Source organism: Amaranthus tricolor, chromosome 9 (genome assembly GCF_026212465.1).
Source record: "Amaranthus tricolor cultivar Red isolate AtriRed21 chromosome 9, ASM2621246v1, whole genome shotgun sequence".
Classification (NCBI taxonomy): Eukaryota; Viridiplantae; Streptophyta; class Magnoliopsida; order Caryophyllales; family Amaranthaceae; genus Amaranthus; species Amaranthus tricolor.
Genome location: NC_080055.1, coordinates 22,620,565 through 22,634,554, shown reverse-complemented (window position 1 = coordinate 22,634,554; position 13,990 = coordinate 22,620,565). Strand labels below are relative to the sequence as shown.

At 31.4% G+C, this 13,990-nt stretch overlaps 2 protein-coding genes across 2 annotated transcripts; both read right to left on the bottom strand.

The window, feature by feature from the left end:
- Positions 1 to 547: 547 nt before the first annotated feature.
- Positions 548 to 1,746, bottom strand: LOC130823967 (uncharacterized). Its single transcript, XM_057688813.1, has one exon. It carries the CDS (start codon positions 1,619 to 1,621, stop codon positions 740 to 742), a length of 882 nt encoding a protein of 293 aa, XP_057544796.1. The 5' UTR covers positions 1,622 to 1,746; the 3' UTR covers positions 548 to 739.
- A 10,816-nt stretch (positions 1,747 to 12,562) lies between these two features.
- LOC130823397 (uncharacterized) lies at positions 12,563 to 13,776 on the bottom strand. Its single transcript, XM_057688018.1, has 3 exons — positions 13,432 to 13,776; positions 13,016 to 13,364; positions 12,563 to 12,783 (listed from the first exon to the last, which is right to left on the bottom strand). Exons 1-3 carry the CDS (start codon positions 13,774 to 13,776, stop codon positions 12,563 to 12,565), a joined length of 915 nt encoding a protein of 304 aa, XP_057544001.1.
- Between the last annotated feature and the right edge of the window lie 214 nt (positions 13,777 to 13,990).

Sequence of the window (13,990 nt, the reverse complement as noted above, 5' to 3'; positions counted from 1 at the left end):
AAGTACGCATTAAATGATTCAAACAAGATGTCGCTTAATTATTTTTTTCATATACATTAGAGGTAATGTGTAGGAAAATAAACTTGAACGATGAATAATGTTAATAACCATAATATAATAAGTATTTCAAACAATTCAATAAGCCAATTTTGTATTTGGGAACTCAATCAATTACTATGGATGTTTCATATATAGGGGACGCAGTGTTAAATAACACGAACAAACATTAATGTCCTAACAAAAGAAGACTGTCATACAATTTTCACTCATTCAAAAACAGAAAGAAAAAAGAAAAAAAAAACCAACAGTAGAAGCTATCAAAGACTAACCCAATAATAAGAACATAAGAGATTATGAGAATGTTTACCATGTACCACTGTACACGGCTTCAAAATTTTAGGGGTGTCAATATAAAATTACTTAGTACTTCTATATATATATAGGTGGTAAAGATACAAAATTTTTTAAAAAATATAATATTTTTTAAAATTATACAAGACCTCCATAAAGTTTGTCATTTTTCCTTTGAAGAAGAAACAACAAAAACTTAAATAAGGGAAATTTCATTTCTTGTTGAAAATCATTGCATGATTGAACAAAATATGTTCAATGAAATTAATCCTAAAAAACCAAATCAAAAATGAAAACATTACAACAAATCAAGCAAAACTAACTATCATCGTAGTTAATATATCCCGCCCATAAACAAATGAAAAAGAAACCTACTATTAAAAAAAACTCAATAATCCAATAAATTTGGTTGATTAACAGTCACATTAGAAAACAACTTAATAGCATCCCTAATATCTTTAACACCTTCAGAAGCTTGAAAGAATTGAATCAACTTGCTAAGTTCATTATCATTTAAATCATCAACAAAAGGCTTAATTTGAATGGCATTTTCTGGTTGATATGCATATGAATTTGGATTATCATCAACAAGAACAACCTTCCATAAATCTCTCCCCATTTGAGCCAGATCTTTGATATATTTCCCATCCATTTCTCTGCATGAATCCCTATAAAGTCGATGATTTATCACCTTATTTTTGTCCAGAACATCGAGAACAAGGGAAGCATACTCTCTCAAACCTGCAGTAAACACAACAATTTCGAATCTCCTTGATAAAAACTCAAGAAATTGATCAACCCCAGGTCTTTTTAACACATAAAAATTCATGGTTTCTCCATCAATTGTTGGGCGAACAACAAAATCAAAGGTTTTTGCTGGTGGGTCTGCACTAGAATGGATTAAAGTCTCATCAAGATCGAGAAAAACAGTGATTTTTTCTGGGTTTTCTAATGGTGGAAGGCCGAAGAACAGGGGTTTGGCAATTTTGAATTCAGGGATCGGATGATGAAATAGAAATTCATTGGATTTGATTGGGGTTTTTTTGAGTTTTTTGAATCCTTGCTTTTTAGGGCTTCGTTTAGGGGTAGCAATTTTGACGATTTTAGAGAAAATTTTAACGAGACGGCGACGACAAGTGAAGAAAGATTCGTTAATGGTGGCGATTACAACAGAAGCAGATGATTTGATCGGAGTTCTTTTGCGGCGGCCATTTTTACGGCAATCTTTGATGGATTTTGTTGGGGTTCTTCTGGTGATTTTTGACACCATTTTTGAATTGGAGATGAAAAAGAAAAAGAGGGTTTTTTGGAAGAAGGGTGAATGATTTGGTTAGTAGAAAGGGAATGGAAATACAGGGAAAGGACAGAGTGTTTTAATGGGATTAAAACTGGAAATAGAATTTGAAATGTTTTGAGATTTGAAATATGAAATGTGGGAATTTAGTTCGAATGTAACGGTCATTTTTGTGGAGGTTTGGGCCTTGGGTGATGGATTTATTGTGGGTCCTAATTTGTCCTTTATTTAACTTTCTATTTTTATTGGTTTTTGATTGTCTTCTTTGATCTTCTTTCCTATTTTGTATTTCCTATGTCCTCTTTGATGTGCATCAAAAAGAAAGAGAGTGTTTTTAAGAATGTAGTAATAAATAAAGAGAAAGATTAATAGTGTGGATAAAATTAAAAAAGTGTTAAAATATATGGATGAGATTAAAAGAAAGTGGTAGGCTATCACCCAAAAATAGAAATGATGCAAGTTAAGTGGGACAAACCACTGAAAAATGCTGCAAATTAAATGGGACGGAGGGAGTGTACTTTTCTTATTCAGCCAGTCTTCTAAGACACCGTCTCTCTAAGAGACATCTTTTAGGCTCAGCCAATTAAAACTTAATACATACTCTTATTCTACATTTTTTCTTCATGAGCCAGTTCAATTAGAGATGTTTTCTCAAAGGACTGTCTCACACAAGAATTTGTATTTCTTATTTATTTACACTAATTCTTTATTCACAAAAATACAGTCTGCTAGTGAAACGGTCTCATATAAGACGTACAATAGATCTCGTACGAGGTCGTCTTATCATGAGACGAGTTTGTATAGTTAACTTATTTTTTTAATTAATCATTTTAAAATTGTAAATAATCACTTAAAGACATTAAGTGTATATTGAGTTAATCTAATAAAGATGATTTTATCGTGAAACCAATTTGTGGTATTTTTATGATAGAAGTGATTATAGAATGATTGAGTTTCGGAGCTCATCAATTTGGCCATAAAACATGCAAGTTTCAAAAGTTTTTTATTTAACAAAAGTTTTTCTTAGACGATTTGATTGTGAGACGCGTCTTATCATCATGCTCAATGTATTTCGCTCATAGAAACTAAGATTAGGGATTTGTGGAGGGAAGGAAGACGACAACTCATACTCATAAAAGCGGATGCAGTCACATAATCCTTAGCTCAAAAAATATCCTCAAAAAAGTGATTAACCATTGATAATCCAAAATTTACAGGATCTTTGCTAAGGGTGAACCAGAATTACCGGTTACCTATTGTACACATGTCGAATTGGCAAAAAAAAAAGGAAATTTAAATATATTTGAAAAGTAAAAATAAAACAAAAAACCCAACTTTTTTTATTTAAGCTTTGTTTAAAAAGTATTTGAGGAAATGGGTGTCTCCCAAACTATTTGTAAAAATAAGCTTATGAAAAAAATGCCGTGGGTTTTGGGTCAAAGAGAAAACGCTGTCATGCTTCATGGAAAACGCTGCTTAGAGCAACGTTTTTCCTCCCCTTTAATTTTCTCTTTTTTTTTTTGTAAAAAAAATTAAATCAATAAGTTTGATTATACAAGGATTCAAACCTAGGACCCTTGGAAATCCAAAACATATGCTAACCACTAAGCCAACTTAATTTCATAGAAATTATTTTACTATTAATGTTATTTAATATAGAATTAAGTTTCTAGATGGAAAGTATCAAAAAGTCTATTAATATCATACATTGGCTTTTAATTTTTTAATATTCTTAATTTTTAATTTTTTAATATTTATATCTTTAATATTCTTAATTTAATTTATATTTTTTAATATTTTTTAATATTCTTAATTTTTATGAGCATTAAAGAATATTAATTACTCTCTCCGTTTCTTTTTGTTCTTTCCATTTACTTTTTGCACAGTTTTTCAATGCTAATTTTAAACCTCAATATCTCTAAATACACATAATAAAAAATTATAAAAAATACATGATAAAAAAGTATGCATTAAGACGAAATCTAACTAGATCTCACATGAATATATTTTATCTTCTAAATATGTGTCAAAAACATTAAATAAGTTTTTCTCTCCTTAAGGTGGAATATACCAAATGGGAAGAGCATTAGAGAACGCAGAGAGTATATAAATATTTTTTTAATATTCTTATTTTTTAATATTTTTTAACATTTATATTATTAATATTCTTTTAATATTTATTAATATTTATATTATTAATATTCTTATTTTTTTGCTTTAAAAAAAAGATATTCATATTTTTTTAATATTTTTATTTTAATATTTTTTAATAGTCGTAATATTTTAATGCTCATATTTTTTTAATATTCGTAATTTTTTAATTTTTAAATTATTAATAATATTAAAAATAAAGAATATAAAAAAATATTAAAAAATACGAATATTAAAAAATATGAATTAAAAATTAATAATATTAAAGAATATTAATAATATAAATATTAAAAAATAAAAATTTAAAATATTAAAAAATTAAAATATTACGATTATATTATGAATATTCTTTAAGCTCATAAAAATTAAGAATATTAAAAAATAACAATATTAAACAATATTAAAAAATAAGTATATTAAAAAATATGAATTAAAAATTAATAATATTAAAGAATATTAATAATATAAATATTAAAAAATAAAAATGTAAAATATTAAAAAATTAAAATATTACGATTATATTATTAATGTTCTTTAAGCTCATAAAAATTAAGAATATTAAAAAATAAGAATATTAAACAATATTAAAAATACGAGTATTAAAAATATGAATTAAAATTAAGAATATTAAAGAATATTAATAATATAAATATCAATAAATAAAAATTTAAAATATTAAAAAATTAAAATATTACGACTATCACTATAGTTTAATTTTGTATATTAATTACTACAAGTAAAGAATATTAAAAATCAATTAAAAACATTACAACTACAAATTAGAAATATTATTTAAGTAAAGAAAAATTAAAATGTTTTTAAATGATAACAATATTATTCTTGATTTTAAAGTAAAAGTCAAAGTTTGATATTAATTGCCTTTTGGAAACTTTAATTTTGGAAACTTATTTTCATATTAATTAACATTAATATTTAATATAATTTTACAGATGTTAAGTTGGCTTAATGGTTAGTGCAAGCTTTGAATTGCCAAGAAAGTAAAGTTCAAACCCTTGTATAATCATACTTTCTAATTAATTTTTTTTCACACAAAAAAAATTAAGGCTGAGGAAAGGGCAGCGTTTTCCATAAGACAGCGTTTTTTCCTTCCACTCAAAATCCAATTCCCAACCCATTAGGGTACAAAAACGCTGCCCTTGACATTGTTTTTCATATAAACTTATTTTTCCAAATAGTTTGGGGTGACACTCATTTGTCCAAATACTTTGAAATTAAAGCTTAAATAAAAAAGTTTCCACTACTTGGTAGCCACCACTTTCCCTCTCTTACCCCATTGTATTGATAAGATTAATTGCGGAGAAATAAAGTTGAGAAATTGGAGAACAAGATCATAAGTGTTCCATTTATAAGATCAAAAGATCAGCCAACTAATATTCTTACAAAGGCAGACTTAAGATCTTGTTCTCCAATTTCTCTTTATGAAGTGTCTATCAATCTTTACATGTTTTGTGCGATCATGTTGAATCGAGTTCCTCGAAATACTGATTGCTGCTTTGTTATCACAGAACAACTAGCACATCTTTTTCTGTGGGAAGTGTAGTTCACTCAGAAGTTTCCTTAGCCATATGACTCTAGTAATACCTTTAGCAATTCATCTCCGGTAATGATTAGACACGTGATATGATTATTCTGGCTTTTAAGAAATAAAGTATGGTTTGATTGCTTTGTTTATACCCAAACTTTACCATTGCAACAGTGAATCTTCCAAACCACGCTCTTGGAGACTGCTTTAAACCATAAAGAGCTTTCTTCAACTTACACCCTTCACTTGGATTGTAACCACTTGAAAAACTCTGGGGAGCTTTCATATACACCTTTTATTCGATTGTTCCATGTAAGAAAGCATTTTTCACGTCAAATTAATGAAGTGGTCAATCTTTATTAGCACTAATAGATAATATGACTCGGATAGTATCAATTTTGGCCACTGGAGAGAAGGTCTCGGAGTAATCTATCCCATATGTCTGAGTATACCCTTGTGCTACTAGTCGAGCTTTATACCTTTCAATGGTCCCATCAGCTAGGTACTTGATTGAGTAAACCCACCTGCACCCTACTGTTTTCTTCCCTTTCGGCAAGTCACATTTCTCCCAATTTTCATTCTTATCGAGAGTAGAGATTTTTTCTTCAATTGCCTTTTTTCACTTTGGATCTCGAAGAGCTTCTTCAATATTTTTAGGCACATCATTAGAGTAAAGAGCTGTATTGAAAGCCACAGCTGAATGTGAGAGATTTTTCATTACTCTCTTTACTAACTGGATATCTCGATCTCCTTGCCTCAAATTCGGGATCATATCTCATGGTATGTCGACATCGATAACATTATCAAAGTTATTATCAATCACTTGAGGGACATCAGAATTTACCTCTTCCGGCTCAGGAAGCTCAATAGGTAGGACTGGATGCTCAATAGGTAGAACTGGAGTGGGTTGAAGAGGAGATACTATGTCTTCAGAAACAACATCGATGGTCTCGCCTACTTGCTCTTTTGGTTCCGAATCAATCACAACTGGACATATAAGCCATCTTAGGTCTTCATTAACTCTCTCCCCCTGAGGACCAGGCTGGGGGTAATAATAGAATTGTTCAAAGAAATCACAATCCATAGTAGTATACATCCGATTGTGTAAAGGGTCAAAACACCTGTATCCCTTTTGATTTACCCTATAGCCAAGAAAAACACACTTAATAGCCCATGGTTCAAGTTTTGTCCTAGTCTGTTTTGGTAGATGAATATAAACAATACACCTAATAACATGAGGGGATAAAGAATGAGAGGAAGGAAGGGAAACAAAAGACCCCAAGGTTGCAAGCGAAGTTTTGTAGTTAAGAGGTTTAGAAGGAAGGCGTTTGGTGAGGTAGGTAGCTGTGGCAAGGGCTTCTGGCCAGAAAGAAGCAGGGGAATAGGTCTCTATTAAGAGGGCTCGGGTGATTTCAAGCAAGGTGCGATTTTTGCATTCAGCAACCCCATTTTGTTTTGGAGTGTTAGGACAAGAAGTTTGATGGATCATCCCATGGTCAGAAATGAATTGCTTCATGGCTACTTTAATGTATTTCCCCTCCATTGTCAAAGCATAATATTTGAGGTGTAGCATTGAATTAAGTTTGAAGCAAATTATAAAAGGTAACAAAAATTGAAAAAACCTCAGATTTGTGTTTAAAAAAATATAACCAGGTACAATCATCCACAAATAAGACATTGTAACAAACTCAAAATTCTTAATTTTAATCTTCCGATTAATTATTTCGAATTTTCAATTCAAATCTCTAATCCTTTGATTATCCATTTCAAACCATCTTTAATTCCTAAATCTTTTCCGATTTTGTAATTTCTTTCAAATATTAAACTTTAAAATAGTATTTTGTTTAAAATCTTTTCATAAGCACTAAAATATTATTTTATTATTTTATAGTACGAAAAGTTAAATTTTATTATTATATTCACGGTTTTGTAAAACGTTACGTTTTAACTTTCTTCCTTAAACTAACATTACTACTTATTATTTTTAACCTTAAAATTTTGATTTAATTATTTTATACATAAAAATGAGTCGAATTTTTATTATTAACACTAAGTATACATATTTTTATGATCAAATTTACCTATTATTTTAAAGTATATTCACTTGTACATACTAAAACAAAAATTTGATGAACCAAAATCCTCTCTATGGTAACCCATGATGTTCATCACTTACACAAGCTATCACCATTTCCTTACACAAGCTAACCTTATTCTACACTCCAAACTCTTACACATTCACTTACACACTCCAACTCTTACACATTCACTTACACACTCCAACTCTTACACATTCACTTACACACTCCAACTCTTACCCATTCACTTACACACTCTAATCATTTATACATGTTAACCTTCTTCTATACTCCTAACACTCTTTCTCATACAATGTAATGAACTATAAAGTTGTACAAACCCATTATAAATATCCCCCTTAGCCATGAGATCACTTACACCACCATCATTAAATCTTTCTAACATTCTTTCTTATATTTTCACTTCATTAAAATCTTACTACATTAATACCTTTATTAATTGAAGAAATTCAAGAACATGGAGCTTAGAACACTCTTTATTTAGCTTAAATCATCATCATTATTTTGGGAGCTTGGATTAATTATTTTTGGAGCATTATTATCTATCTTGGAGGGTCTTATTTCTTATTATTTTCCTAATTAGTACTAATCCTTGGTGTTAGTATGGTATAACTTCTTACCCTACTCTTTTTGTGGAATTTTACATTATATTTACTTTATAATATACAAAGTACGAAGTATGTTGATACATTTTAGTGGAAGTTAGTTTAATGAAATTATGATCAAGATTATATTAAGTATGTGTATGCTAAAAGTATTTTTAGTATGTTAATTTAATAATCTTTGAACAAGTTTAGGAAGTTGGGTGCAAAATTATGTTCTAGTGATATTAAGTATGATTTATGTTATAAACTAGTGCTGGTATTTTTATGAGTTATGTGTTACATTAGAAATGTTATTATATTTAAGAATTTGTTTTATGTTAGAATTTTTATTAATATGTTTATGTTAGCTTTCAAACTAGTTTATAAGGTAGTAAGTTATTTTATGAACGTATTTTACTAAGTATGATTATATTAAGAATATTGTTATTAAACTTTATTCTGAGATTTAAGTTTATCCTTAATGTTATAGTAAATTTTTAAGTTATTGCGTAAAGTTTTTTTTTTTTTTTTTTTTAGTGGTTATGTTAATTATTTAAATCTAGAATTTACTATAATAAATTAAATGAAGTTGTTTTGTTAGTGAAAAGGCCCCAAAATACTCATAGGCCATTCAACCATTATCATATTAAAAAGAAAAAGAGTTTGATTTATTTTTTTATATTATTATAAGCTATTTTGTGATAATATTAAAATAAAATCTTAAAAGTCATTTTTGAGAAAGCTTTATAAGTTATTAAATATTAAAGTGATTTTCTTGAATATATGAGATTTCATAATTAAAAAAAATAACTTTTGTGACATTTAGTTACTATTTAGTACAAAATAATATTTTATTTGCTAACTATTTGACCAAAATTTATATAAAAAGATGTAAAAGTATTTTTTGTAAACTTGTTCTTAAACAATGTGTGAAATATTGATTTTTGTGAAATTATAAGTTTTATTTGTTTTATAACTAGAATGTTGATTTTTGCGAATCTAATAAGTTTGTTTGTTTTTCCAAACTTGAAATAATTATTTTTGGTGAACTTGTTGAATTTTGAAAACTTAGCCAAAAGTTGCAGTTTAACTTGAATTTTACTTAGAATGTTTGATTTTGTGAGGAGAATAAAGTTTTATTTATTTTAAAGTTGGAAATTTTGATTTTGGGAACTTATTTCAAGAGTAATAGATTTTAGTAGCTACTTGTGGAAAACACTAATTTGAAGACTATTACGTGTGAATTTAGTGAGCTATTAAAATAAAGTTATAAATAAAATTTAATGTGTAAAAATTAAGTAATGAACATATAAAGACGTAAAGGTAAGTTAAACGTTATGATTAAGAATTATATTAAATAAATGAAGTTACCACCTAGGTTGGTCAAAGTCAAATTCAAATCAACTTGTAGTAATAAAAATGTGATGTACTTGTGTGAAATGTATTGATTGAATGACCCTGATAGTAAAGTAATGTCGTACCATGGACCGGCATGTAAAATCCCGGCGTCCGTGTTGGCTGGCACGTAAAATGCGGTGTAAGACAGGGGGTTCGCTACCTATCCTGTAGAGCTCGAGCATAAATATTGTATTGGAGGTGTGACGACACCCACCACAGTTGGGGTTTAGGACTACGGTCCTCACCTAACCAGACCCTTATATATATCAGGTGTCATATTGGTTTGCTTGTTGATCAATGATAAACTTGATTAGTGTTGATGCTATGATGCATGGTACGGTTGTGAGTATTAACCAAATAAACTTACTCAAGTGTTAAGATTACCGAATTGTATTGGCAGTAACGTACTTCTGTCAGGATCGAGAATGGTATCTTAATGACTTAAAAGTATGTAACCGAAAAAGAACATGGTAAAAGTATACGGTGGTGTTAATTAAATATAAGTTCGTACTTAAATTATTATTTTGTAAATGTAGCATATAATTTCCGTATTTTGAGCTAGATAGGAAGTTATGCTCGGCGTTAAGCGCTGACCGATTCAATCAGCTGTCATCCGTATCATGGATGGCAGCATTTTGCAGGATTTAGTTCAGTTCTGATCCAGGCCGCAGCAATTACTATTTATCTAGAACTTAGCTACTTTTTGTATCTTTATTGATGACCTGATGATGATGTTTTTTTTTCTTTTTGAGCAAACAATATTTCTTATCAGAGGTAATAATATTTTACTTTTGTTTTAAACAGTTTTAATTTTTTGATTTAAAGTTTTTAACAGTTTCGCATTTTGAGACTTCTGCAATATTTTTGTATTAAACATTATTATTAAATGTTAATTATGTATCGAGATTGTGGCTCTTGTTACAGACATAGTATGAAAATTTATGAGTACCAAGATCTGGAGCAGGCCCCCACACATCAGAATGTATTAAAGAAAAGTACTATGGGTTACACTAAGCAAATATGAATGTTTATGACTTTTTGGTAAAACGCAAGTTTCACAATCAAGTGACAGATAAGTGTTTTTAAAAGACGGAAATAAATGTTTAAGGTATGTTAAAGAGGGGTGACCCAGACGTCGATGCCACATTCAGGGGTGATAATCAGGAGATCCACGAGTAAGCATAACTTGACCTTTGTGAGTCGTCTCATCCACATAATACAAACCTCCTCGTTCAGTACCACGTCCAATGATTTTTCCAGTCTAAGCATCCTGCACAACACAATCAGTGGAAGGCATAATAATAATGCAATTAAGATCTTTAGTCAATTGACTAACATATCTTTAGTCAATTAACTAACAGATAAAAGTTTATGAGCTAAGTTTGGAATTAAAAGACAATTTTGTAGATTAAGGGAGGGAGAAATTTCAACAGTTCTAGTCTTAGTAATAGCAACACAATCCTCATTGTCAGTTTAAATTTGAACATGGGTGGTTGGTGTAATATTGAGATGATAAGAGGAATCGTAAGTCATTGTGTCGGTTGCCCCACAATCAAAAATCCAGAAGATGAATGTGGTGTGCAAATCAAACCCATACTTTGAAAATCAGCATTGGGCTTTGAAGAATATACTCTGTGGGCTGATTGTGGGATGTGGGCCGGTTCAATTTTATGGGTATGGGAAGGATTTTTTTGGGTTATTTTTGGTGTCTTGGTATAAAAAGGGTTTTGAGACAAAGTTGCCTTATTTGCCAAGGCTGATTTTTTTCCATCTTATTTTTCGTGACCATCAACATTCAATCTTGCCATTTCTAAGCATGTTGCATAAAAGTCCATATCTGATTTTCCTTCCTCTCTCTCTTGTTCTTTAAGTTTCTCTCTTTTACCATTCATCCTTGTTCTTACCCATTTTAAGCAAGTGTCTGTATCTCCCGGTGGTGGTGGTGCCGCGGCAAGAGAGGCTTGGCCGCCGGTCTCGGTCGCCGGATCCTTCGGTGGCAGTCGATCGATGCTGCGACGCCCCCCACCAATTTTGCCGAAGTGAGTATTTTACCGATCGGTTAAAAAGAGACATGGTAATTCACGGTTGTCGTGGAGTTTTTTGTTTGACGGTTTGGTGGTTTTTGGTTGTTTAAAGTTGGGTACCGAGAACATTTGTCCGATACAGAGTAAGTTATGGGTGTTGAACCTTTGTGGTTCCAACAAAACTTTTGGTTTGTCTTGTGCTAGAGAACGTTCGATTGTCTCCATTGTAGGTAAGATAAATCGGTAGATGATGAGTATCCAGATGGTTGTCGGATCCTAGATCTCAACTTATCGCTCGCTCTGATACATGATAATATTAATTGCGAAAATAACGGATATTTCATAATATACCACTGAGTTTCTTTGAAATTCATCATATACCATACAAAATATTCTAATTCACCATATACAATTGAGTTTTTGTCCGTTAGCAAAGAATACCATCAATGACAACTGCCGTTAGTGTGTCGTTTCTGGTAAATTAGTAATTCACCCTATACCATTTACTTTTTTTATTTGCGTCAAATACCATTTTTTTCAAAAAATATACCCGTTAGAATTATGATAAACAAAAGAAGTGTCATACAAACCAAGTAGTTAATATTTTGTTCAAAAACAACTTGACAATAAATAATATTTACTAAAAAAATGACACTAAACAATGCTAAGTAGTAGCCTTTCTCTTCTCCTAGTGTTGCTTTGCTGTAAAGAGGAAGCTGCATATGCTGCCTTCTTTGATGATGCCTATTTTGCCTTGCATGTCACTGCATTGTGGCCTAGTTCCTTATATAGGCTGTATTTGTTATTCTTATGCCTCTTTCCTTTTTTTGCTTCATGAGCAGCTCTTCTCCTTTGATTAGGTGGTCTGCAAGCATTTCTTTTCCCTTGGGGTGGTGCAATTTCTGGCACTTCTAGTGAAGGCCAGTGAGTTGGATCAGTCATGGGGTGGATGTGGTCTCCATAAGTGAGTTTGTAAGCAACCCCTTGTAGAAAGGTGAGACAAAGTCTCTAGGATCAAGTCTCTGGTTCTAAATGACCTTTAGCCCATGCTTGCAAGAGATCTCTGATCCTTGCCATTTCCCACACCCACAAGTTATATTTCCAAGGGTGACAGCCAGTCATGGGGTGGATGTGGTCTCCATAAGTGAGTTTGTAAGCAACCCTTTGTAGAAAGGTGAGACAAAGTCTCTAGGATCAAGTCTCTGGTTGTAAATGACCTTTAGCCCATGCTTGCAAGGGATCTCTGATCCTTGCCATTTCCCACACCCACAAGCTATATTTCCAAGGGTGACAGGGAACTTGACATGGCCATCCCTCACCTCAAACTCTCCGCCACCAGCTGCAGTGACATGGCAGAACCTAGAATCATCAGTCCTAGTCGCCAGCACCCCTTTGCATGCTCTGTTAGATCATTAGGTTCCATGCTTACTGCTTTATCGAACCTGGAACCCATCCTTTTCATGCACCAATTCCTGACATCTTAATTATTTAAAAAACCAAAAAAAAAAATCACAGTAAGTAACAACAATTTTTTTTGCATTTAAATGAGCAAAACAGGGACACAAATTTACCTTCCAGCAATGTCAACACAGGCATGTCCCTGTTGGCCTTTGTTATTGCATTGAATGACTCTACGAAGTTTGTTGTGTTATGATCACAACAAACTGTCCTGTCAAGCATGTGCACACTCCACTGCTCTTCTACATTTTTGAGATAGTCATATGCTGCTGCATCAAAATCTTTTATCTTGGACATAGCTTTTTCAAAAACGTACTCATTGTAGGCATTTGCCGCAATCCAAAACATCTTATGAAATGTTGCCCCACTCCATCCTGCAGCCTTGCAATTTGAGTACAAATGCTGGCAGCATATTCTCCTCGTAGCTCTTGGGAACACCTCAAACAATGCTGATTCAACTCCCTAAAAAACAAGACTAAGTTAATAAACAGCTTCATAATCTCAAATTAAAGACAAATAAAAATCTTACCCTCATCCTGTCACTGATAAAAGTCCAGTCTTCTTTCTGAGATTCATACTGAGCAAACAAGCTCCTCAAGTTTCTGAAAAAATAAGTCCAGGAATCTATGCTCTCTGTGTCAACAATCTCATAGGCTAACACAAAAATCTCTTTATTCCCATCTATTGCAACTGCAGTGAGCATAACCCCTTTGTAATATCCACTTAAATGTGCACCATCTATTCTTATGATAGGTCTACAACCACCTACGAATCCTTTCACTTGAGCTGCAAAAGATAAGAAACAGGCCTTAAATTGCAAACTGTCAGTCCATGTAATCAGAGCATAAGACTCAGGATTTGTGGGCTTTATCATTTCAACATATTTTGGAAGAGTTGGATAGGACTCAGAAAACCCACCATGTAATTGCTCCCTCGCTAAACTCTTCACTTTGTATAACAATCTCAACTTCACATGGATCTTGTACCTTTCTATGCACAACCTCTGCTATGAATCAACTGGGTCATCTAGGTTTGCCTCTAAGTCTTGTAACAATTGTCTGCATAGCCATACTGAAGAGACCATAGGA

Bases quoted from the DNA above. Each gene is read 5' to 3' on its own strand.
- LOC130823967 (XM_057688813.1), bottom strand. From the start codon at position 1,621: ATGGTGTCAAAAATCACCAGAAGAACCCCAACAAAATCCATCAAAGAT.
- LOC130823397 (XM_057688018.1), bottom strand. From the start codon at position 13,776: ATGATAAAGCCCACAAATCCTGAGTCTTATGCTCTGATTACATGGACT. The intron at 13,365-13,431 runs GTAAGATTTTTA...CTTGTTTTTTAG, and splicing joins TTATCAGTGACAGGATGAGG to GGAGTTGAATCAGCATTGTT. The intron at 12,784-13,015 runs GTAAATTTGTGT...ATGTCACTGCAG, and splicing joins TGTGTTGACATTGCTGGAAG to CTGGTGGCGGAGAGTTTGAG.